This window comes from Scardinius erythrophthalmus (genome assembly GCF_964197995.2).
Source record: "Scardinius erythrophthalmus genome assembly, chromosome: 11".
Taxonomy (NCBI): Eukaryota; Metazoa; Chordata; class Actinopteri; order Cypriniformes; family Leuciscidae; genus Scardinius; species Scardinius erythrophthalmus.
This window is the reverse complement of record NC_138231.1, coordinates 27,207,816-27,233,847: the sequence shown is the minus strand read 5'-3', so window position 1 is coordinate 27,233,847 and position 26,032 is coordinate 27,207,816. Positions and strand designations below refer to the sequence as shown.

General features: G+C 42.5%; 1 protein-coding gene across 1 annotated transcript; it reads right to left on the bottom strand.

The window, feature by feature from the left end:
• Positions 1-1,074: 1,074 nt before the first annotated feature.
• On the bottom strand, positions 1,075-10,176 carry LOC308698295 (brain-enriched guanylate kinase-associated protein; the record flags this gene model as incomplete). Its single annotated transcript, XM_081378250.1, has 6 exons — positions 1,075-2,448; positions 4,187-4,267; positions 4,386-4,493; positions 5,309-5,375; positions 7,842-8,003; positions 10,079-10,176. The coding sequence occupies 6 exons, from the start codon at positions 10,174-10,176 to the stop codon at positions 1,075-1,077; spliced, it is 1,890 nt and encodes a 629-aa protein (XP_081234376.1).
• Positions 10,177-26,032: the final 15,856 nt, after the last annotated feature.

The following is a 26,032-nucleotide window of genomic DNA, read 5'->3' as shown; positions in this document are numbered from 1 at the left end:
AAGAAAGAAGAGAGGGATTGAATCGTGAGGTAGAGAGGGCCTGAGGGAGGGGGCTTACAGCACTGAGGAAGAAAGGAGAGAAAACATCAAAAAGAACTATCACCTCAGAAATTCCATTGCCCAACAAAACACATCAGGAGTTAAAAAAAAAATGCCCAGTGCTTTCAAGATATTGTACTCACTTGATGAAGCAATAGATTTGAGTAGTATCAGATCTATTTGGAAAAGAAATAGATTAGAAGTATCACTTTGGTTAAGACTTAATCTTGACGGGCTGACTTAGGGGTATTATGATTCCATGCTGAGTTATTCTCAAAATTATTTTCACAAAGTCTTGTTCACAAATCTGTGAAACAATCCGTCAATATCAGTCAGTTAATTCTCAAATTGTTTTTATGACTTAACTCGTTTGAGGCATTTTTAATTGTTTGCAGCGTGTATAATTGTGCCGATTGCCTTAGTTATAGCAATAAAAATAATTTACAATTATATAGATTGTTCAATCTCTCCATAGTGTTACATTTATTAAACAATTATAGATATAGCATACTTAATAAATACAGCTATTCATAAATTATATAATAAAAGATCGAATTTCTTGTCAAAATTAGCATTTCTTTTTACAAAGCATGTGCTGTCCATTCACAAACCCTTTTTGAGCCCGGAAGGCTTTTGGTAAAACAAAGATAATCTCTCTCTGAAGACAAGTTTCCAAAAATCCATAATGCACCTAATGCACTTAAATACTTTCTCACAAACCACACAGAACCATTAATAAACTTTCAAAATAGGCTATACAAATAGTGCTGAGTGTTAGAGCTTCATATCAACTGTAGAAACATGAGCCGGTTATGTTCGATGTTTAGAAAACACTGTAACAGATACAGAAATAGAGAGAAAAAAGATAAGAGAGCAGATGGATTGAAAATATTCAACAGAAAATCCCATCATGTGTTTGGCTCAAACTGTAGCTTAACATTCAAATCCTACTGACAAAAGCAGGTAACCAGGAAACCCTGCTCTTAGTAGAGTTCCACAGAGCTGTAAAAGAGGATTAACCAGGAAACCCTACTCTTAGTTTAGTAGAGTACCATAGAGCTGTGCCTTGGTGAGACTGTCCTTGCGTGACAGCCCTAGTGTGCCAAATTTTTGGTACGGTTGTTGTGGAGGAGGTGGTGGGGTGGTTCCCTGAGGGGACACGCTGTGCCTCTCGGGTTGATAATGCTGCAGCTCTGCAGCCATTTCCAGAGATCCATGGTCCAGTGACTCATTTGAACTGTTGGGACTTACGTCAACGTACTCTGTTGCCTGTCCCCCAGCTGCCACCACACCGTCCTTGGGGCTGTATAGGCTTTGCTCGGACTCTTGGCTATCCTCCTTGGAGTGGTACAGGTGAGGCTGGCTTTGCTGCTGCCGTAGGTCAGGGCTGGGGCTGGAGAAGGGGTCTAGTACCCCAGCATGATGGTGATATACATCAGTACCCTCCTGGAAGCTACTGTAGAGAGGACCAAGGCGGATTTTTGCAGGCCGGACAGAGAAGTGCTGCTCAGAGAAGCTGTAAGGTGAGGCCCGCCCGGGACTGCGGTATGAGTGTGCACTCAGATCCTCCACACTCAGTTGCCTCCACCGACCAATCAGCTCTTCTTCCTCAGGAGCAAAAGCACTTCCACGGCGACTGTCACCATAGGTGATGCTGGGTGAGGTGGAAGTTGGCAGGGGCTCATAAGGTTCACTGTAACAGGAGGACATTGTTCTGCTGTAGATGGGTGAGCTACCATTCTGATGGTGGCTTGCCTCAGGTGGTTGGAAAGCATGGGCCTTTGTGAAGGCGCTTGGACTCTCCCTCTCCCAGGAAGAGTCGCTTTTGTGCTCATATTCAGCCCCATCCCTCCATTCCATGTAAAGGGCAGGGTGGCGAGGAGAAGATGCAGCACTGCTCGGAGGATCCTGACCCTTGTCTTCTGACCCTCCTGCACTAAAGCTGGAGTAAGAGCTGGAGCCGCCTCCCAGAGAGGTTGTAAACTTCCTGAAGTGGTCCTGCGAGAAGCCAGGCTGCAGGGCCATGGATCCGTCTTCTGGGTTGCTATCAGTGGAGTTCTGGGGTTCATAAACCTTCCGCTGTCCATGGAGGTCCATGCTGGGTCTGCGCTCTCGTCTCCGTTCGTCAGGGCAATAAAGTGCTGTGTCACTGCTGTACAGATCTGACTTGTAAGTAGCTCGGAGGCCGAGGCGCTCAGTACTACCCACAAGGCTGGTGCCCACAAGGAAGCCCTGGCGTTCCTGGGGTTGTGGGCTAGGTGAGCGAGAGGCTTGACTGCTGCAGACCTCATCTGGTTTCTCCAGGACCTTAGCAATGACAGAGGCAGGCACTGTGTCGGCATATGGGGAGTGGCAGAGGGAAGAACCCTCCATGTGCAAGCTCACACGCTCCTGAAACTCTGCAGGCAACTGAGAGAGAGTGAAACAGATTTCCATTAGATGTACCCAATGAACAATAAGAGCTGAGAGATTCGCATACAAAGAGAAAAGTGTAGGCTGTTATGGAAACCTATCAGGCAGGGATAAAAGGGAAATAATAGCTCAGATCAGGTCAATATCCTTAAGAGGCTGTAAGAAACATACAAGATGGAACTGGAAATGGAAGTACATTTGCAAAGCAGACAGCCAAAGATATTAAGACTTCAAATCTGTACTAATGGTCTACGCAAGTACATGGTTTTTAGTTTTTCATTTAGTGAAAATTGGCCAGAGGGAAGAACCACAGATTTCATTGCCACTGACACTACACACAGAGTACTAGTCATCAATATCACAATTCTTTTTCTTTTCTTTTTTTTCTTACCTCAGTTCATTCACCATAGCAACAAGAAGAAAGTAAATTGCAGCTAATTACCTAACAGAACATGGCTAATTATATAAGCATGATAAGAGGAGCCAAGACAAAGCAAAAATGTTAGTCTTTTTTAAACCAAGAGGGTTGGTCTTAGTTCAACAAATCAAATTTGATATCTAAGTAATAAGACATCTACTGGTGAAACTCAAAAAATTTGAATATCGTGCAAAAGTTATAATTTTGATGATTATGGCTTACAGCTTATGAAAACCCCAAATTCAAAATCTCAGAAAATTAGAATATAACATGAAATCAATTTAAAAAAAGGATTTTAAATACAGAAATGTAGGCCCTCTGAAAAGTATAATCATGCATGTGTATATAGTTATATATATACTAAATATATTAGTTTCACCTTTTAATTTGAATTACTGAAATACACAAACTTTTGCACACTACTCAAATTTTTCGAGTTTCACCTGTATTGACCTTCTTAGTATTCTTGCTTTTAAGACTTTTGAGCAGCTTTTAAAGAAATTTCTTTGTGGTTAAACAGAAACTCTCATAACCATGTGACACCTTCAGCTATGTCCAACTGACTATTTTAACGAATGCTTAGTGCCAATTCTTTGACATTTTCATATAAAACAATATTCAAGGCTGAATTCCCTGAACACGTTGTTACAGAAACATTGATGTTTCCATTCAGGTACATCTGCCAAGTATGAACAGGTTTTTAAAGCAGGCAGCATGCCAACATAAGTCTCTGTTCTAGACATCGTGGGACTGGCATATGAGGCATGGAGCAGATTTGATGAATAAAATGCCAAGTTTATTGGCACACACTATTATTATTTAAACTTCCTCCCACATTCGCCCTTCCAGAATAGTCCCTCATTCTTAATTGGGACAGAACCTCAATATTTCTTTAAACGAGGACTTGATTTACTATAGCTGACCTAAATACTAGTATATCTCACTAAATAAAAAGACTCCTGCTACTTGATTTGCTACATTCATATCAGTCCAAAAACATTTAGCTAACAAAGTTAGAGGTTAAACAATATGGCACTAAAGGTTTATTTAGATGAAATATCTTTTGGAAAAGTATTGTGTGGAGAATGTGCAAATAGGCTATATAAAGAGACCATATGTTGTGCTGTAAATAACAATTATCCAGCACTTTGACAGACTGCATTCTATTGTTATTCATCATTGTTATGGACATATTCGATTATATTTCAGAATATATTTTTACTGTAGCACATGTATGCTTTGCCGCCTAAACCATTTCACTTATAGGTAGTTTCAGAACTGCTGTTCTTTGTTAAAATTGCATGCATGCTGACTTACCTCAGATAACTGGGCTCTGTAGTGTGACTTATTGCACTGCAAGAGCTGTGCAGCCAGGTTACAGTCCTTCCTGTATAAGTCCTATTGAGAGTGGTAGAAAAGGAACATTAGATAATCCAAAGCAAATACACAGTCCTCCAAAAGGCTTCCATTAAGCCGCCGTGAGTAAAAGAAATCAAATTGTCATTATTTCTCTTACATTATCCTCTCTCAGTTTCTCAATGGTCATCTTAGCTTCCATGAGATGATTGTTCAGGACGATGATTTCTCGGCTGAGAGCCCGTTTCTCATCATCGTGGTGCTGTGACTGGATGAAAGGAGCACATTTTCAGAAAAAAACAACTCTATGATATGCATTTGCAATGATAAAGGCCCTAATGGACCACCAGTAGGAATATTGACAAGTTCACACAGTGAGAAGTCAGTGCACGTGTTAAGTCACCCTGCAGCAGATGGGAATTAATCGGCGTACTTTTAAGGAACATCAATAGAAGGCTGATGTCAGATGATTTTCACATAATTTTCTTTTCATACTTGGACCCATAACCTTCAGGGTCATCATTGATGCAATATGTTGCTAAAAAAAAGTGTTTACTATAACAAACTTGGAGTAAACCCTGAGGGTGGATCCTAATACAGACATGTACTGGTCATAGGATGTACCGCGGCAGGCAGGCTAATTATAATTTAATTGTTTTGAACTTCAAATTAACAAACAGGCTGTGATGCAGATTCAGGGAGCATAATAGACTCACTATCACACTGTCATGTGAAGGCGGACAGGTTGTTGTAATGGACTGTAATTAATGTCAGGCGCACCAGTGGCAGTGTATTGATATTCAAATAGACTCTTAGTGCATTCAGCGCTATAGTACATTTAACACATTCACTAATATGTCACACCACAAAACACGTACACACATCGACAGAAGTGCGGACAGCGATGTAAACGCTTTCATCCAAAAACCCATTTAAACAGGAAAACGCTTAAAGAGGGGGATGAGTACTTGTAAACACATATGCGGACAAAAACATTCGCACATTAAAACAAAAAGCAGTGCGCCCAGACACCTCTTAAATAATTTGTGCTTTTTTTTTAGTGTGGCCAATGTGTGCACTCACATTTCGGTGTATTTTATCCTCTAAGTCCTGGTTGATCCTCTGCAGCGCTGAGTAACTGCTCTGTATTCTGTGGGAAACACATGAACAAAACGTCTTTCTTCAAATCCTGCACGCAAGAAGGTCTTACGCCTTCCTTATTTCCTTAGACACATCTGTTACATAAAGGTTTTATTTATTTTTTAAGTCGGTTGCCAAAACTCTCATCAGCGCACCTGTTCATCTTCCGCATTATGTTATGGTATCTGTTGCGATATCAATTCACAACATTTATTTTACAATGGACCGAGGAGCCCAACACATTGCCAAGCCATAACTGTACAACTGACTCCTACACACTTGGCACTGGCCAGCACATGCCTAAGTGAAACAAGTCTCCCAGTTCACTTACTATTCATCCAAAATTGTACGCTAGGTAAGAAATAGTGCATGCCAAATCATGGTATGTTTGAAATATTAAGGCAAAGGTGTCTGGATGATATAGTTTTCCAGTGGATTTTCGAAGTGTGCATCTGTGCAAGTTTCTTTTTGGATAATATTGTCCACTAACCCCTGCCAAAAGCAATTTTTAAAAGTACATGGTCTGAAGAAGTCAGTGATATTTTCTGTTATTCACTATTTGGAGATAAATGGTATTCTCAACTATTTCACAGAAAATTGAGTGTAAGAGAATATTTTGATTTACATTTTGATTTGACTAGCCTTCTTTGATAGCCTTCACAAATTTTGTGAATTGATATTGCTTTGAAACAATCTACGTTGTTAAAAGCGCTATATAAATGAAGATGACTTGACTTGACTTGACTTGATTTACTGATTACATTGCATAAATGTGACCCTGGACCACAAAACCAGTCTTATGTGTAATTTTTTATACATTGAGATTTATACATCATCTGAAAGCTGAATACATAATATTTCCATTGATGTATGGTTTGTTAGGATAGGACAATATTTGGCCGAGATACAACTCTTTGAAAATCTGGAATCTGAGGGTACAGAAAAATCAAAATATTGAGAAAATCGCCTTTAAAAGTTGTCCATTTCTATTGGCGATAGTGCTGCATCCATTCACAAAAATAAATGTTTTATGTATTTAAGGTGGGAAATTTACTAAATATCTTCATGGAACATGATCTCTTCATGATTTTTGGCATAAACGAAAATCTATAATTTCGACCCATACAATGTTTTGTTGGCTATTGCCACAAATATACCTGTGCAAAATAAGACTGGTTTTGTGATCCAGGGTCACAAATGTGCAATTGTAGGTAGTATTTGACAGGTCGTGTGATCTCAAAATGGCGGCCCCAATGAGTTGACCTGCTCTGTGTAAAATAAAACAGCTTTTATGAATTTTATGTTACTGATTTTTTTTTTTTTAAAGTAGTGTTTATTATTTAAATACTGAATGCACCTTTATAATACACTCATAAAGTCCCCTGTGAAAAGTAATCTCTATTGGATTAAAGTCAGGGCTTTGACTATAGGGCAATCCATAACCTTAATTTTGTTTTTAGCCATTCAGATGCGCACCTGATTCTGCATTGGTGTTGGATTCTGTGTGAATTATTTTCCTGCTGCAGTACCAATTACGATTTATATTCAGCTCACACACAAATAGTCAGACATTCTTTTTAGGAATGGTCTGGTATGTCACAGAAATTATACTTTCTTCAATAATAGCATGTCATCCAGGTCAACGGCTGCAAAATATCTCTGTACAATCACAGTGCTGCCATCATGTTTCACTGTAAGTACAGCGGCATCCTGTATTCATTTGGGACCAAATACAAGCAGACTTTCAACCTCCAAAAAGTTCCGTTTTGATTTTTGTCTACAGAATATGACCACAACATTTTTTCAGCAGTTTCAGTTAACTTTTTGGTGACTTTTTCTATTAATAAACAATCAAACAATGATTTTGAAATATATAGGTGCATCCAAAATCATATATTAGAATAGGAATAAACTTTAAACCAACTTTAGACCATTAAAAATGATGTTCTATATTGTATGAATGCGTGTAATATGAATTAAATCCGGACATACTACATCTGCGATGTTGGCTTTATCATGTAACCTACAGTGTCAGTTACGTTACTGTTTTATACGTTTTATGAATACTATGAATTAATATACTATTAATTTCACATACGTTTTTTATTTAGTATAGCATATTCAGACACCGTGTATGCTTTGTGTTCTGACTAATATAAATCCATACTGTGAGAGAAACTTAGAATAAAAGACGAAAACATGTTCTCGCCACAGTATTAACCTTAAAGTTGAGTCATTTGTATAGTGATGAATTTAAATAGATGCTAACATACTGCCATGTTCTTTTGCTACACGCTAAAAAGTATCTTCTTTTCCATCACCAACGAAGTACAAAGAAGGCTAGTTGGGATGAAGACAATTTCCAAGTTTAAAGTCCATTGTCCTGTTTGAAAAACATGTTCAGTTAGTTACCATATGTGGATGGTAACAGCCCCACTGTTTTAAAGCCAGATGCTATTGTGTACACTTTCCTTACCGGCGTAATTTGTCGGTGAACTTGTCGAGCTCCTCCTGGGCTCGGCGCAGCTCTGTCTCCAGGTACTGCCTCGTGGAGTCAAACTCACGCTCTAAAAGCTCCAGCTTATGAGTGGTGTAAGAGAGACGCTTCCGCAGGTCTTCCTTCTGTTCCTGCAGAGAGCTACATAGAGGTGCGCATGTGATTACTTTCACAAAATCTGACAAAAATACTCCCTGAATCCTTTCTACATGGACCAGGCAGAGATTCAGGATCAATAATGGGAATGTAAAAAAGAAGCAAAACCTCAGTTTACGAATGTAGTTCGCTTCATTGTCACTTACGTGATCAATAACTGTCATATAACCCACTAATCGCATTTAGTTTAACTCAAACACACTTGTGTCAGGAGTGTTTTGATGACCTTTTTAATCCCCAACACTCTTTTTTCCCATTTCTCTCATTGATCCTTAGTCACATGACCAATGCCATGTTCATCTATTTATAGAACAAACACACAAGCGGATGGGGTGAGAGAGATGGATGGAGCCAAACAGCTTTTTACGATATGTAAGAAAACCACTGACAGCTCTTAATGGGTTTGTATTGATGGACAGATGTGTGGTGAACGATAATGACTTCTCTGGCGTGCCACAAACCAAGCTTGATCAGGCGGTCAGACAGCACGTGTCTGAAGCAGTGAATGTAACACGCCTGAGAGATAAATGTACTGACAATCGATACACACATGTATTTGGAAGCGAGCGCACATGCAAGACCACACACACACTTATTCTCAGCAGGCCACATGTACAGCGGAACACACACACCGCACAGGGAGCCTTAAACCAGACTAAAAATGAAAATTCCCTTTACAAAATGTAGTAAGCTGGTACCATTAAAATATTATGATGAATAATTACAATATTCATATCATGTTATTCATAATGCTCCAAGAAATGTCAAAGAACACTGTGGTAATAATATATATTATTATCACAATCCGAATTCACATTTAGCAGGGGGTGGGGGGTTGGCGGTCGGAGATCGCTCGGCTGAAATTATGTTTAGCTCAGCCGAAATCACGTTCGGGGTCACCCCAGTCAGTCGATGCACTAGTGTTCACTTTTTTTTTTTTTTTTGGTGAATTAAAAATTAACAAAAAAGTCATAAAATGAAAAATTAAAAACTAGGGTTGTTGAGTGGTTAGAAAATTCACAAATTAATCACGCTGTAAATAATACATTTCTAAAAAAAATTGCAAATAATCACATGCAACATTAACATTTGCAATCCCAGGCCTACTGTAGAAACAACATAAATACAATATACGATATACAATTTGAATTTATGTTTAACATTTAAACCCCTATTCTAATTTAAGTGAACAATGTTCACATAAGCCTACAATGTCTCATTTAATGTAGAAATATGTATTTCTATTTGAAATTTTCTTTGTAGTAGGTGTGAATTAACCACTGAAAATAAACCAATCAGAATGGGAATGCAAATTGCGCAATCTCATCTGATTCCAGCTAAAATCAGCTTTCATTATCATACAGTGAATCTGCCAGCCAGCTTATGATTAACATGTGGAGGTACAAAATACGGATATAAAATAAATTTAGCAAAGATATTGAAACTGTCCAAATTATTACTGGATCTCAAAATAACTGAAAGACAGATTAACGGCAGACCAAGCTATTTGTCAAATGTTTTCTCCAGTGTATATTTTTCAGGGGGATAAAAAAAATAAAAACATAACTTTTACAACGATAACTTGCCCTAACCTACCCTTTTCTAAATATACGCCATTGTATCTTTTACTCAAAACCAGTTACTGACATAGAGTGTGACAACTAGCCCGAACGCTACTTCATATGAATTTGTCATATGAAGGAGACAAGATGGAGGTAAGTAGATCTACAGTGGTCTGTATATGACACTGCATGATTTGTTGTTACCCACTATATGGACAAGTGTTGGTTCGTGTATTGGTTTACTAATTCCTTTAAACAGCCCTATTTAGCAAACCAATAACACTTCCATAGTCACAAGTGGATTGGAGAGTATGATTATCGCACTGTATGTAGTGTGTACAATAGCACATTCATTGGCCAACACTTGTAGCAACAGCACTCATGATGGTGAGGGTGGAACCAATCTGTCACAGCACTATGAGTTGGGCACTCGACGGATGCACATGGCTGATGGGATGACTGTGGTGGGCGGACGACGGGGTTGAGAGAGCATCTTACCTCTTTTTCTGATGTTTACAACCATTTCGAGGGGTTTTTAGGGCCGTTTTCCCAATATATATCTTTTTCATGGTTTTTCGCAGTAGGCAACCTCTCATGAGGGTTCTGTGTATAAATTCTCCGCTCCCTATCAGGGATTCGGCTTATTCCTGCTCGAGTCTGAGGTTAGCTTTCCCATGCAGTCCTGACAGACCGCTGGAGATCCTGCCAACAGAGCAAAGAGAGTGCCGGGGTGGTGCTTGCAATCATATTACAAAATAATAGCCACAGCAATTAAGAAAGTGTCATCAAATTTGCCGTTCATCTTGAAGCTTCATGCGTGAAACTGTCACGGCGAGAATGAGCATGCAGCGACAGGCGTAATTAACCTCTCTGGGCCGATGCCACTGCACTGATGTTTCGTGTGACTGGGGGTCACAGGTGCGTTCCTGAGCAACGAGATGAATTAATGTAGGAACGCGATGAGACAGCTTGCGACTTCATCAAAAGTAGATTTACATGCACAACCTTCTGTGAACGTAGATCCGCCTAGTTCATCTATAGAGCCCTGCAGCTTGGGGAATATTTACACCACACTTTCCACTAATAGGGTTCGAAACAAGGCCTGAAACTCTTCAAAAGTTTGAAAGGAGCTGCTTAAATTTCAGAAAAGGACTTATATGAGGTCTTATATGAGAAATTTTTGCAACCCTGTTACCAAAGTTGGGTTACCATTCCCAAAATTAACAAAACATGCCTGAATACAGTTTAATACTCTGATTAAGGTGTTTTTGTTAGAAACATTGCACTAAACATTAAATGAATATATGATAAACACACATACACATATATAATGAAAAACAAAATAAGTATACAATAGCTATGTTTCCATCCAAAGTTGCGGATTTAACTTATGCGTAAAATTGGAAAATAAAACATTTGCGAATAATGTGTTTCCATCCCATGTGTTCAAGAGAACAAAATCATTTCTTCCTGGGAATTTAGCACAAAATATCTGTAGTAAAAATGGAATTTGTTGGAAATTTATGAGCGTGTTTTCTTAACTGAGAAGAAATGATCCGCCTCAATTGATCTGCATTTTTAGAAATTTTGCTCATTTTGGCATTTCCATCAAGCGTTTTTTTTTTTTTTTTTTTATGTAATATTCCAAAATGCACGTAAAAAATATGTGGAAGGAAACATAGTCATAGTTTACAGGGTTTGCCTAAATTTAACTCTGACTCATTAGATGCTAGTTACTTTGGGGCCCAAAACCTATGCTGTATATTGGAGAAAATAATTGCTTGATAATTTTTCTTACAATAACTTTAGTAACATGGCTGAATGTTTGAGCTTGTGTGAATGCAGTTACTATATCTGCAAAATTTGAGAAAATTTTATGAGATTATTCCGCCATAAAATAGAAAGAGTCCAAATGATGTTAATTATTTGTTGTCACATTTTAAAGGAAGAATAAATTTTTCTGGAATAGGGAGACATGCAAAATGTGAGACACAGCCAAATATTACATGTTTTAACAATGAGTAAATAATTAAATTCAGTTTTAACTAAAAGAACTTACATAACAGAATATGTGAAACTTACTGCATTGTGGTATGATTTTAATTGGCGGATACCAAATGTTGCATCATACTCCAAAAGTGGTGGGGCAAAATGATTTTGGGGTGCACAATGGGGATTAGGATTTTGTGATTGTGAGCGATTTACTACAGTACATGTATACATTTGAAAAGTATTTACTACAGTCTAATTTAGGGATCATTAATTCATTTTTATTTCATGCATTTGATCACCTTGGTTAATGTTAATTTAGAAAAATATGAGAATTTTTGTGTAGTTATGTAAGAAGATACAACAAGACTTTTGCAGACATTTGAAGTGGTTTAATTTCACAGGCAGTATCCAATGCTATTTCAGTATCATTGACATACTATCAGAGTTCTTGTTAATATTTTGGATTGGATTTTATTTTTAGATTATCTGCATTAGTAAGTTTTTGTAATTTTTATTAGTTGTTTATGTCTGTATAGTTTAGATTGAGTTTATTTAGTTTTATTTATTTAATTACTTCAACTTAAATTAAATGAAAATGAGAAATATTTCCTTGGCAACTAGCTTAACCCTTTATTGGTACGGTGTTGCCATATGGCAACAATTAATTTCTACTCGTTTTCTTGTTATTCAGAACAAAATACATATTGCACAATGGGAATTAAAAGGGCAGGCCTTAAGGTAGCCAATGATGTGCTGTTTTTAAGTCACGTCCCTCCAAAACTCTCTTTCTGTCACCCTCACACGGTAGACACCTGGTGAAGTGCTCCAGAAATTGCTCTATTAACCTAATTTCTAAACATCTCTTCTCAAGGGGGATATTTTTTTGCAGCATCTTTGATAAGTAAATTAGATATTTTTATTCACAAATCAACTTTGTCTAACATAGTAAATTGAGAAAATATCAATGTTTCCATGTGGCAACGCTGTACCACTTTGGAAAAATAGGTACATATGTTGCTGTATGGCAACGCTGTACGAATTGTAGTAATGTATTTCCCCATTGGATTTTGAATATAGCAACATTTTACGGAAAGGGCAATAGGAAGAGTGCAGAGTTAGCTCTTCCATGTGATGAGAGTGAGGATGAGTTAGCCAAATGATTAGGAATGATAGGGATTAAATGACAGGGATCTACTTATTTTTTGGTTTGCATGAGTTCTAATATAAATCTATCAATTTCTAAAAGAAATGTGCAATTAAATATAAAAGAAAATCATAATTCTATAGAAAAACTACTTTTTTGACCATTTTCCATTGCGGTACAGTATTGCCACATAGCAACGTTTATTATGATTTTAATAATAACCCTTCTTGCAGTTAACAGATTTATTTAGATGCTAAAATGTTAGTTAATAAGATAATTTAACATATGGTTAAAATTAAAATTAAAAAACATGTTTTTTGTGTCACGATCATGTCCTGTTTAGTTTAATAGTCATGTTCTAGGGGTACGTTTGCACGACAATGATGTACTAAAAAAAGAAAACGTTTTTCTTTTTTCTTTTGTTTTTCACGTACAGACGACAACGTTCACACAGATCTGCGAAAACAACCAAAACGCTGTATTATTCTGCCAGGCCATCAGTTGGCGATGTCACTTTGTAAATAAACACTACGCGTCTACAGACTGAATAGGTAATATGCATGAGCATGACGTCACCGTTTAGTTTACGTTATCGTTTTCAAAAACGTGTACTTTGAAACCCGTTTTCAGACCCCCAAAATGCCATTGTCATGTAAATGACCGGCCAAAACCCATAAAACGTTTTCCGTTTTTTTGTTGAAAACGGTGTTGTGTAAACGACCCCTCAGTTCTCATTCATTCGTTTGTTACCATGGTTTCTGATTAGTTCCACACCTGTTCCTTGTCTTGTTAATGATCAATTTGAGCTGTTTTCTTATGTTGCGTTCCAGACAGCTTGGACTTTCCAAGCTTTTTTCTACCTCGTTCTTGGAAATAACGTCTGGAACGCCACTCAAAGTCGGACATTCGACATGTGAACTTGAGATGCATTGATCAACCCCAACCTCAGTGAGATGCTTCATTTGACGTCACTTCCAAGATGTCACAAGTCCTGCTTCCAATGAGCATAAATGTAGAAACAAACTTTAACATTAGACATTAAGTTTATGTAATAATACCTTAGTTTTTTGCTGTTCAACAGCTGATTTCAAAGCGATTTTAAGTTGTTTTTATTCTGTTTTTGCCATAATTAACACAAAAACATGACATGCACTCAGTGTCGTGGCGACATCATGGGGTCAACATGTGAACATCTGATTGCCTGGAACTCAGAGGTCTGATGTGTGACATTTAATTTGCGATATTCCCACATCCAACCTCGTCTGGAATGCAGCCATTAGTTCTGCGTTATATATATATATATATATATATATATATATATATACACTCACCTAAAGGATTATTAGGAACACCTGTTCAAATTCTCATTAATGCAATTATCTAATCAACCAATCACATGGCAGTTGCTTCAATGCATTTAGGGGTGTGGTCCTGGTCAAGACAATCTCCTGAACTCCAAACTGAATGTCAGAATGGGAAAGAAAGGTGATTTAAGCAATTTTGAGCGTGGCATGGTTGTTGGTGCCAGACGGGCCGGTCTGAGTATTTCACAATCTGCTCAGTTACTGGGATTTTCATGCACAACCATTTCTAGGGTTTACAAAGAATGGTGTGAAAAGGGAAAAACATCCAGTATGCGGCAGTCCTGTGGGCGAAAATGCCTTGTTGATGCTAGAGGTCAGAGGAGAATGGGCCGACTGATTCAAGCTGATAGAAGAGCAACTTTGACTGAAATAACCACTCGTTACAACCGAGGTATGCAGCAAAGCATTTGTGAAGCCACAACACGCACAACCTTGAGGCGGATGGGCTACAACAGCAGAAGACCCCACCGGGTACCACTCATCTCCACTACAAATAGGAAAAAGAGGCTACAATTTGCACGAGCTCACCAAAATTGGACAGTTGAAGACTGGAAAAATGTTGCCTGGTCTGATGAGTCTCGATTTCTGTTGAGACATTCAGATGGTAGAGTCAGAATTTGGCATAAACAGAATGAGAACATGGATCCATCATGCCTTGTTACCACTGTGCAGGCTGGTGGTGGTGGTGTAATGGTGTGGGGGATGTTTTCTTGGCACACTTTAGGCCCCTTAGTGCCAATTGGGCATCGTTTAAATGCCACGGCCTACCTGAGCATTGTTTCTGACCGTGTCCATCCCTTTATGACCACCATGTACCCATCCTCTGATGGCTACTTCCAGCAGGATAATGCACCATGTCACAAAGCTCGAATCATTTCAAATTGGTTTCTTGAACGTGACAATGAGTTCACTGTACTAAAATGGCCCCCACAGTCACCAGATCTCAACCCAATAGAGCATCTTTGGGATGTGGTGGAACGGGAGCTTTGTGCCCTGGATGTGCATCCCACAAATCTCCATAAACTGCAAGATGCTATCCTATCAATATGGGCCAACATTTTTAAAGCATGCTTTCAGCACCTTGTTGAATCAATGCCACGTAGAATTAAGGCAGTTCTGAAGGCGAAACGGGGTCAAACACAGTATTAGTTTGGTGTTCCTAATAATCCTTTAGGTGAGTGTATATATATATGACCTTTATATATATATATATATATATATATATATATATATATATATATATATATATATATATATATATATATATATATATTTATTTATACGACAGGGCCGTTGAATGCTTGAATCTGATTGGTTGACGAACGTTCTAAGGTGTGCATTGTTTTCAGGGAAACGCACAGCTAAAGTAGTTCCAGGCAGGTCTTGACCGCATTACAGTTCCAAATCACTTTGCGTAGTTATCGGTAATAACGGAAAATAGGATACAATTCATAACAAGAAAAAACATTTTGCCGCATGCGCTTGATCTGGAATTTTCAATGTCTAGCTTCACAATCAATGGAACATGCAGTTTAATTTGAATAAATAAAGTATATAGTCCTATCTATAGCCTAATCAATAGAAAATTAAACTGAATATAGGCTAAATAAATGGATAGTCCTGCAGCACGGATTATTATTGCAGATAATATAACAAATAAATAATTATTGATAGGCCTACTTGTTAAAAGGGCTTTGTGTTTCATTTATTTGGCTAGTCTGTCATCTGTCAATAACAGAAAAAAAAAAGAATGAATTCGAATTAATTAAAAGGAATTGAATTAATAAATAAATAATAATATTGATGCACATGCTTTTCTGTCTCATTATTGCAACATCTCTCTCTCTAATAACTGCATTAATAACTGGGGACACACTTTAAGGCCGGTTATGAATGTAATTTGATACGTATGACTGATCATGCCCAAATGCGTGTTCAGCGCGTTCAGTCTGTGTTCAAAGCGGTTCAAAGTTGGTGTTTAAAATATGCTGCGATGAAAACAGTCAGAGAAAATGTGTCAGCTAGTCGTGTGTCCCCAGCATTAGTCTGCTATCAGTGGCTCAAACCTCCGTTACTAACTCTAAAATGACGTTTTGGAACTAGCAACGGAGGCATTGGATTAGATGCGTAATAAATGAGTCCTACATACAAGAGCGTTTTAATGACAAAAACTTTACAAACGTCTTGAAATACATAATCTGAACAATGTTTCGAGGTGTGTTAACTGTAGTATAAGCGGAATAATTGACTTCAGGCCGTTGAATTATTAGAAAAATAATGCACAGGTTCAGAGCCGATCCGCCCTATACGCACACTACGCAAGCTGCGTAGGGCCCCGCAAATTACTCAAGGCCCCGCCTCCCCCTCGTGTCAAAGCGCGTCAATCAAAGTTTACAACATCGTTGAGAAATGAGAAAATGAAGCGGAACTATCCTTCTGGTCACGAAGAAAGAGGAAAAAACACCATGCGAGTGAATTGTGGGAACAGCAATCAGGTAGACTGAGTTTGCTTGTTTATAAACTGCAGCTGGGAAAAGATAACGCGTCGCACGTTAACATGATGCGTTCATATGCGCGTGCACGAAATGAAACGCGCACTTTCCAAAATAAACTACACTAGCGGGATGACAATCCTCATTATAGGCGTAGGCACACATACTTTTAAAACAAGACAATGATCATCTACTCTCCAAGTCAAGGTTAAGTTACAACTCTGCAATGCCAGATGGAAAACAATGTATTGGCTTTATAGTCTATTGCAATTAAGATGTTGATTGACTGGACATACTGGTCAATATGGATGCACATCCCTCAGTAAATAATAACCTTCAAGTATTAAGTATTGCTGTTATCATTTAAAACACAGTGACATGCTGTGGCAGTTTTAGCTAGTTTTATTCATTCACAGCACAGGATGCATTTGTGATTTCAAGAATTCAATTTGTTCTATTTGAAGTGTGAATACTTAATATTTTACTAGTAACACTGTCTATTTCTGATATCAGCAATTACCTTTATTATATTACCTTTATAATATTATTACTCAGCAAGTAAACAAAAGCTTAAATATCTACGTAATAAAATACAAATTCTGATAATTTGGGGCCAATCATGCAGTGAACCTTGATTAATTAACAAGGTTAATTCTTCACTGTTTTCCAGCTGTATATACAGTTTTATCATTGCTTTTGTTGTCAGGATTAGTAACTTGCCATTTTGTGACATTTGGAGTTCATTTTCTATCAAATGTTATTGGCATTGTGTATTGTAGTATTGAGTATTGAGGTCTCTGCATTCACATTATGCTTAACATCTGACATGTAGATATGGTGTCTCACAAAATATCTATAGTATAAAGTACATGGATTTCCCAAGTAAAGCACATACCATAAATGTGCGGTATAATTTAATATTATATTGTTTGAGTGAAATGTAATGCAAAGGAAATTTCAACTAAATTGATACCCAACCTTTTACAAGCCAAGTTAAAATTCTTTCACCTAACTTAGTTAAGTAACGTATACTTAATTCCATATGTGAAATTAACTTAAAAAATATGCGTGTGAAATAAAAAAAAAAGTAAATTTTACTTATTGTTTATTTAGTGTGAGTCAGGTAGGAGGGCCCCTTAATTTTTTTTTCGCTTAGGGCCCCAGGGAGGTCAGGATCGGCTCTGCACAGGTTGTTATATAGTGTGTAAGAATCATGGAGTTCATACATAAAGCTGCTGCTTCCTTCCAATCTATTTCTAAAAAATCTAAAATTGGCTAAACTAAATTGCACTGTGTTAACTTTCTTCACACTTCACTTATTTTCCTTCTGAGAATCTGTTATTATTTCTAAATATTTAATTTCATGTATGAGCTCAAGTTTCTATCCCTGGACAAACACTTCTGCTTTTGAATCACAATTAGCACTTTTAGAGAAAAAAAAAAAAAAACATAGAAATGGTATTCTTGGCAATAAGGAATAAACAACATTTAGTAAGCCATTGTGAAACCTGATCCATCGTAAAAGTCAATTTCTGAGCAACCTGTTGCTGACTTTTTGCATTTACGTACAAAACAACATCATTAGCATACATTTGACAGGCAGACATTTGGTAAATCATTTACATATATACTAAACAGTGGGCCTAAGATAGATCCTTTGTGGGACTCCAATATTAGAATCTAAATATTCTGATGTTGTGTTTATAACCCTTACAATTTTATAAATATGATTTAAACCACATTATGGCCTCAACTGAAAAATTTAAATTAGATAACATAGAAAGCAAAAAAAAAAAAACACCAACTACACCTAGTTTATCCATCTTTGATTTGATATTTTCCAGAATAAAACCCTATTTAACCCTATTTATGGAAAGTACCTTATGCATTTATTTTTTTACTTGTCTGATTTTATTTTTGAACAAATACTCTCAATAAAAGACATTCATTTTCCTGTTTTCCTGTCCTTATTTCCATCTAGTCCATCAGGTGAGGATGGAGAGATTTTTTGCAACAACTGATTATGCATTTCTCTTTGGTTTCCCCCACCTCTGACTCATCGCACACTCGCTTTTTTTTCTCTCTCTCTCCCATCTGAATCACTGCAGGGCGTCAATATAACACATCTCCCTAAATCCTCGCCCACGAACATTTACCACATCACGAGGGGCAAGTATACTCCCACAGCAGGCCATGGAAGTCAATGCGTCTTATATCACGAGGGGCTACATCCACTGCATTGGCTGCATTTGATCTTTCGGAAAGAGCAGCTGACATTTTAGAGGCGCGAGGGGAGGGTATGAAAGACAAGTGGAGCTGGAAGATTAGAGGGGCAGGAGTGAGATGGAAGAAAGAAATGAGAGCGACAGAAAACAAGAGGTGTGAAACGGCCTCTCATTTCACCTCCACTTTGTATTCTGCACTTCTTAACGCAGGGAGATTATCTCCCAGGAAACCCCTCATCACAAACGCACTCATTGTTGCATAGACATGGACCCCAGGATGCACCAAACACTCGTGGATCAACTAAACCGCAGTCAAACTGTCTGAGTTCAAAGTCAACATGGCAACCAAATTGACCAAGTTTACAATTGTATCTCATGTGACATTTGTACAACATTTACTCCAATAATATTGTGTAATAATAAAATAATAATAAAAATATTTTGTTGTTTTGAATATCTTTAATCAGTAACAACAAATTTCCATAGTATTTTTTTTTAATACTATGGATGTCAGTGGGGACCAGAAACACCAACGTTTGGATACCAACATTCTTCATAATATCTTCCCGTATGTAAGAAAGAGCTTAATGCAGGTTTAGAACACCAAGAGTAAATGATAACAGAATTTCCATTTTGAGGTGAACTATCCTTTTTGAGGTGAACTATCCTTTAACTATCTACATTTCTTATTATTGTAAATTTTGAAGTAGGCTACATAATATTTTTTGTGGAAACTGTGATACGTGTTCTCTTACGAGAGTTCTCTCGTACTGCGTTCGTAGAACGCTGCGGGAAAAGTCTCTTTTCACGAAATACTGAAGCAAAATTATCCTTAATTTTCATATTTGTAAAACGCATTGCAGCAGTGCACAGCCATGGCGAGACGGCTCGCTCACTCATTGGCTGTTCTGCGGCAACTGCATGAGCCTATCGAGCGAGGGCTGATGCAATATCAGACCAATGAGAGCGCTTCGCGCGCTCCTCGTCACATCCCGCCGAAACGGGTGTGGCCATCCCCTATAAAAGGAGCTCGAGTAGGCTGATTCAACTGATTTTCATCTCTTCAGCGAAGCTCACGCATCGCTGGATCACGGAGAAGCAAGCGTCGTCGAGGCAAGCTTTTCAGCGGGACGAGCCCTCGAAGCCGCTGGCCTCGCCGCCTTCTACTGCCGTACCTGCTGCGCTTTCCGGCGCTTCATATCCTTTATCTGCTCTGTTTTGTGTATGTGTGTGTGCAGTGTTCCCGAACACTCACCCCTAAAAGAGCCGCGTCTTTTTCAAGATGCCATCCTGTGGCTCGTGCCGAGCCCCGCTCATCGATGGAGACCGCCATGTTATTTGCGTCTTCTGTCTGGGCGAAGAACACGCAGCGCTCGCGCTCGCTGACGGCGGCTGCCCTCACTGCGAGCTTTTGCCGATGGCGACTCTGCGGACTCGCCTGGCACAGTTCTCCGAGCCTGCGCCCCCCGCCGCGTTGCCGCGCCGTAAGAAGCGCCGCTCGCAGCGGGCCCCGGAACCCACCTCTTCCCGACAAAGCTCGCCGGCTCGCCCGCCAGCTTCACCGGCTTCCCCCGAAGCACTTCCTGATGCTCAGCGCCCGCAGTCTGCCGCCGCTTCATCTGAGGAAGTTGTTTCTGAAGTCGAGTCGGTCGAAAAGGATTCCTGCTCTCTGCTAGCTTCAGGCAGTGAAGACTGGGCGAGCTCTGCGGATCTCACGCCTCCTGCCCGAAAGCCGTCGGCTAGAGCTAGCATCGAGAGGGAGCTCATGCGAGTACTCGCGTTGGCCGCGGCGAGCCTCGGCCTCGAGTGGTCTGCACCGGAACTCCCCTCGCGCACCCGGCTTGATGGTAGCTTCCTCCCTGGTGAGCGTTCTTCTCCTGTGTCTAAGCCCGCTCCGTTTCTTCCTGAGCTTCATGAAGAAGTGGCGAAGGCCTGGAACGCTCCCTTTTCTGCACGAACACGTTCGTCTGTATCCCCAGCATTTTCCTCCCTGGATAATGCTCAGGATCGAGGCTACCTCACTCTGCCGCCGGTGGAACAGGCGATAGCAGCCCACCTTTGCCCGCCCTCTGCTGGACGGCGGACTAAGCCAGTGCTGCCGTCGAAAGCCTGCCGCATGACGTCGTCGCTGCTCGCGCGGATCTTCTCCGCCGCTGGGCAGGCGGCATCGGCCCTGCACACCATGGCCACGCTTCAGGTGTTCCAAGGCGATCTCCTCCGCAAACTGGACGAGATAGGACCTGAAGCTATCTGCATCACGGACCTGAGAAGCGCGTCGGATCTTTCCCTCCGCGCTACCAAGGCTGCAGCACAAGCCATGGGACGCTGTATGGCTTCCGCTACCGTAGCCGAGAGGCATTTGTGGCTGACGCTCACGGAGATGGCTGATGCAGAGCGCAACGCGTTCCTCGATGCCCCGCTATCCTCCGCTGGCCTCTTTGGATCTTCTCTCTCCGAGTTCGTGGAGAGATTTTCCGAAGCCCAGAAAGCGTCACAGGCATTCAAGCACTTCCTACCGAAGCGCTCCAGTTCCGCAGCGGGCCGTGAGAAACAGGCCCCTCGGAGCTCACAGCCTCAGCATCCGGCCGCCCCCTCTCAGCGACAGCAGCGCAGCTCACGCCCTCGCTCTCGCTCTACCAGCCGCCGCCCCACTCACCGCGGGCCGCGACCAAGGGTTGTGTTGAAGCCGGAAGCCCCAAAGAAGTCCTAGCACGCCTAGGAAAGCGCAGGTGTGTAAGCCCCGTTGCGACCGGGCCCTCACCAAAGCGCACCGCTGTCTCAGTCCCAGGAATTGCGACTGCTTCAGCGTTCTCAGCAGAGCACAAGCCCGCACAGCTGCCCGCTTGCCTGCACACAAAAGCCGTTTTTACGGCTACCCAGATAAATCCCGAAAAGAGTGTATTTTCTGGTGTCCCGGCCAAGGCCGATGGTGCTATAAATGTAGTGTTGATGCCCACTTCCCTGTGCCCATCCCTACACACAAGCACAGCCCTGCACACAGGGCCCGTACTCATAAGATCGACACAGTTCGATCGCGCCACAAACATAGTCAAAGTGCCCACTTCCCAGTGCCCACAAACGCTATGTCTGGCAAGCCACAGGCTCCCTGTAAAAACGGGACCTGTGAGCACCCGCTCTGTTCAAGCAGACAGCGCGGCCAAAGCAGTAAACGTGCCCGGTCCCCGCCCACGTTCACTTGTAGGCTGCATGAGTCCCATGAGACCTTCTCAGACCTCCCTCGTTCAGATAAACACTGTAGCGGGGTCGAGGATGAGCGTGTTGCCCGCTGTATTATGCGCGCTCCCCGCCTCAAATGTCACAGGCGTAACGCCTATGCTAGCGCGCCCCGAAGCGCCGCCGTCGCACAGCGAACAGAGCGCGCTTCGCATCCAACCCCTAGCCGGCCATGCAGACGCATGGGCCGCGCTTCCAGGGGTTTCGGACTGGGTGCTAGACATTATAAAGAGAGGCTTCTCGCTACAGTTTTGTCGGCGCCCTCCACGCTTCACAGCGCGCGTCGAAACTACGGTGAATTCAGAAGTAGCACATCTGCTTCGCGCCGAAATATCAAAACTGTTGAGCAAAGGGGCGATACAACATGTATCCCAAGCTCAAAGCGAAGGGGGGCTATACAGCAGATACTTCCTAGTCCCCAAAAAGGACGGTGGTATCAGACCCATACTAGATCTAAGACGACTAAACAGAGCTTTAGTGAAACGCAGTTTCAAAATGCTCACAACCAGCAAAATCCTCGCGCACATTCGCCGAGAAGACTGGTTTATGTCGATAGATCTAAAGGACGCGTATTTCCAAATACAGATAGCGTCACGCCACAGGCGATTCTTGAGATTCGCCTTCGAGGGTCGGGCATACCAGTATACAGTCCTGCCATTCGGCTTGTCCCTGGCACCCCGTACATTTACGAAGTGCATGGACGCAGCGCTCGCCCCCCTCAGACTCAGGGGCATGCGAGTGCTGAACTATTTGGACGACTGGCTGATCATAGCTCAATCACGATCTCAGCTCGTGGAGCACAGAACCATGTTACTCGATCACCTCGAGAATCTTGGTATCACGATCAATTGGACGAAGAGCTCCTTGAACCCCAGCCAAACTATTTCGTTTCTGGGCATCGTTCTGGACTCTCGTTCTATGACGGCGCGGCTGTCGCAACAGCGCGCGCTGCGCATACAGCACGCAGCGAGGTCCTTCCGCTGCGGTGCGATTATCCCGCTCAAACGTTTTCAGAGGATGCTGGGCCTCATGGCCTCAGCATCATCAGTTCTCCAGCTGGGCCTGCTTCGCATGCGCCCTCTGCAGTTCTGGTTGAAAGCGCGAGTGCCACGCGGAGCGTGGGCACTCAGCCGATTGCGCCTCAAAGTCGATCAAGACTGCGCAGCAGCCCTGAGACCATGGGCGGCGGGCGATTGGTACCGTTCAGGTGTAAGCCTGGGGACTTCCTCGAGAGTGAAAGTGGTGTCTACGGACGCATCCACCTCGGGATGGGGAGCGCTGCTCGAGGGCAGGCCGTTCTTTGGCCTCTGGTCAGAACGAGAAAAGCTCCATCATATCAACTGCCTGGAAATGCTAGCAGTTCACAACGCGCTGACGCGCTTTTGTCCCCACATCAAGGACCAACACGTCGTAGTCCGCTCGGACAACACGGCCGTGGTGTCCTACATAAATCGCCAAGGCGGCCTCGGTTCCAGTTCCCTTTACAGGCTGGCCGAGCGCCTCCTAATATGGGCTCAGCGCAACCTGAGCTCGCTGAGAGCGGTGCATGTGCCCGGGACACTCAACCTGGGTCCAGACAGGCTGTCCAGGAACAATGTTCCCACGGGCGAATGGTCTCTACACCCACAAACAGTCCGGCTGTTGTGGCGGAGATTCGGCAGAGCGGAGGTGGACCTTTTCGCGTCCCCAGAAAACGCTCATTGCCCCGTGTTCTTTTCAAAGAACAACAGCGCGCTGTCCCACAAGTGGCCGCACTGCCCGCTATACGCGTTTCCCCCAGTCTCCCTCCTACCTCAGGTGCTGGAGCGAGTCAGGGAAGTGAAATGCCCGGTACTGCTTATAGCACCGTTCTGGGACAACCAAGCCTGGTTTCCAGTCCTGATGCAGTTAGCAGACTCCGCTCCATGGCCAGTGCCATTGAGGAGAGATCTCCTCTCGCAGGCCAGGGGCTCGATTTGGCACCCACACCCAGAGCTGTGGTCCCTTCATGCGTGGACGTTCAACGGTTACCCGTTAGCCTCACGGATGGAGTGCTGAACACCATCACTCAGGCTAGAGCGCCTTCCACCAGGCGGCTTTATGCCTCGAAGTGGTCGGTTTTCTCCAGCTGGTGTACAGCTCGGGGCCTGTCACCCCTCGATTGTGAGGTGACGGAGGTTCTCTCCTTCCTACAAGAGCTGTTGGATAAGGGCAGATCCCCTTCCACGCTCAAAGTCTATGTGGCGGCTATCGCAGCGTGCTCGACAGCAACGCCAGGCCAGTCACTGGGTAGGAATGATTTAGTCATCCGCTTCCTCAGGGGAGCTAGGAGGCTGAATCCCCCCAGACCTCCCTCAGTCCCGGTGTGGGACCTTTCTACGGTCTTGGCAGCCATGAAAGGCCCCCCCTTTGAGCCTATCCAATCTGTTAGCCTCAAACATCTGTCTTTCAAAACGGTGTTTTTGATGGCCCTCGCTTCGGTGAAGCGCATAGGCGATCTGCACGCGCTCTCTGTGAGTCCAACGTGCTTGGAGTTTGGGCCCAATGACTCCAAAGTCATACTCAAACCTAAGCACGGCTACGTGCCGAAATCCCTCAACACTCCGTTTAGGGCTCAGGTTATTTCCCTGTCTGCCCTGCCGGGGTCAAACGAGGAAGGGGACTCGAGCTGTCTTTGCCCCGTTAGGGCGTTAAGAGCTTATGTGTCCCGCTCCGCTGCCTTCAGACAGACGGAGCAGCTCTTTGTCTCGTTCAGTGGACGTTCCAAGGGAACGGCTATTTCGAAACAGAGCCTGTCCAGATGGGTGGTTGACGCCATAACAATGGCTTATACTACCAAGGGCCTTCAGTGCCCGTTGGGCATTAGAGCGCATTCCACGAGAGGCGTTGCCTCATCGTGGGCCTGGTCTAGCGGGATTTCCTTACAGGAAATATGTACGGCGGCGGGCTGGGCCTCGCCGTCTACATTCATAAGGTTCTACAACCTAGAAGTTACCGCCTTGCAGGCCAGGTTGTTTTCGGTTTAGCCGTATCAGCTGTCTACCACGACACTGATTTCGCAGGCGCACAACGCCACCGAATACTTCACCGCACTTGCAAGCCAAGTGTTTTCGGCGTATTCGAGTCAGCTGTCTAACACGGCACTGATATCGCAGACGCACAGCGCCGCCGAAGTTCTCTGGGCAGAATTGTGTAAGACCCATGTTTTCCCACATTAGCCAGGCTCCCTCCTGCCTATGTGATGTTATATCGCGTCTAGAACGCACCTATTTGGGCGAAAGTGTGTAAGTCCCACATTTCCCACATTAGCCAGGCTCTCCCTGCCTATGTGACGTTGTATCGCGCTTAAGGGCGCATCCATTGGGCGAAATTACGTAAGACCCACATCTCCCACATCAGCCAGGTTTTTCCCCTGCCTATGTGGCGCTGTTTCGCGCCTAAGGGCGCATATATCTGGGCAAAAATTTGCGTAAGACCCACATTTCCCACATTAGCCAGGCCTCCCCCTGCCTATGTGATGTTATATCGCGTCTTAGGACGCAGCTATCTGAGGGTGGTTGTCCCCCCCCCCCTCCAGACTCTCCGAAGTCTACCGGGTGATTATGCACTGTATACCTGGACTAGCTTCCAGTGGTCGGTGTTTTCTCATCCCAGCACGCACGGCGTCTTACAAGTGGTTCCCGCAGCGTTCTACGAACGCAGTACGAGAGAACTCTCGTAAGAGAACGTACTCGGTTACTAACGTAACCTCGGTTCTCTCTAGAAGAGGGAACGAGTACTGCGTTCCCTGCCGTGCGCGCGGTTCGCTCTGGTTCGCTTCGGCGATGAAAACCAGTTGAATCAGCCTACTCGAGCTCCTTTTATAGGGGATGGCCACACCCGTTTCGGCGGGATGTGACGAGGAGCGCGCGAAGCGCTCTCATTGGTCTGATATTGCATCAGCCCTCGCTCGATAGGCTCATGCAGTTGCCGCAGAACAGCCAATGAGTGAGCGAGCCGTCTCGCCATGGCTGTGCACTGCT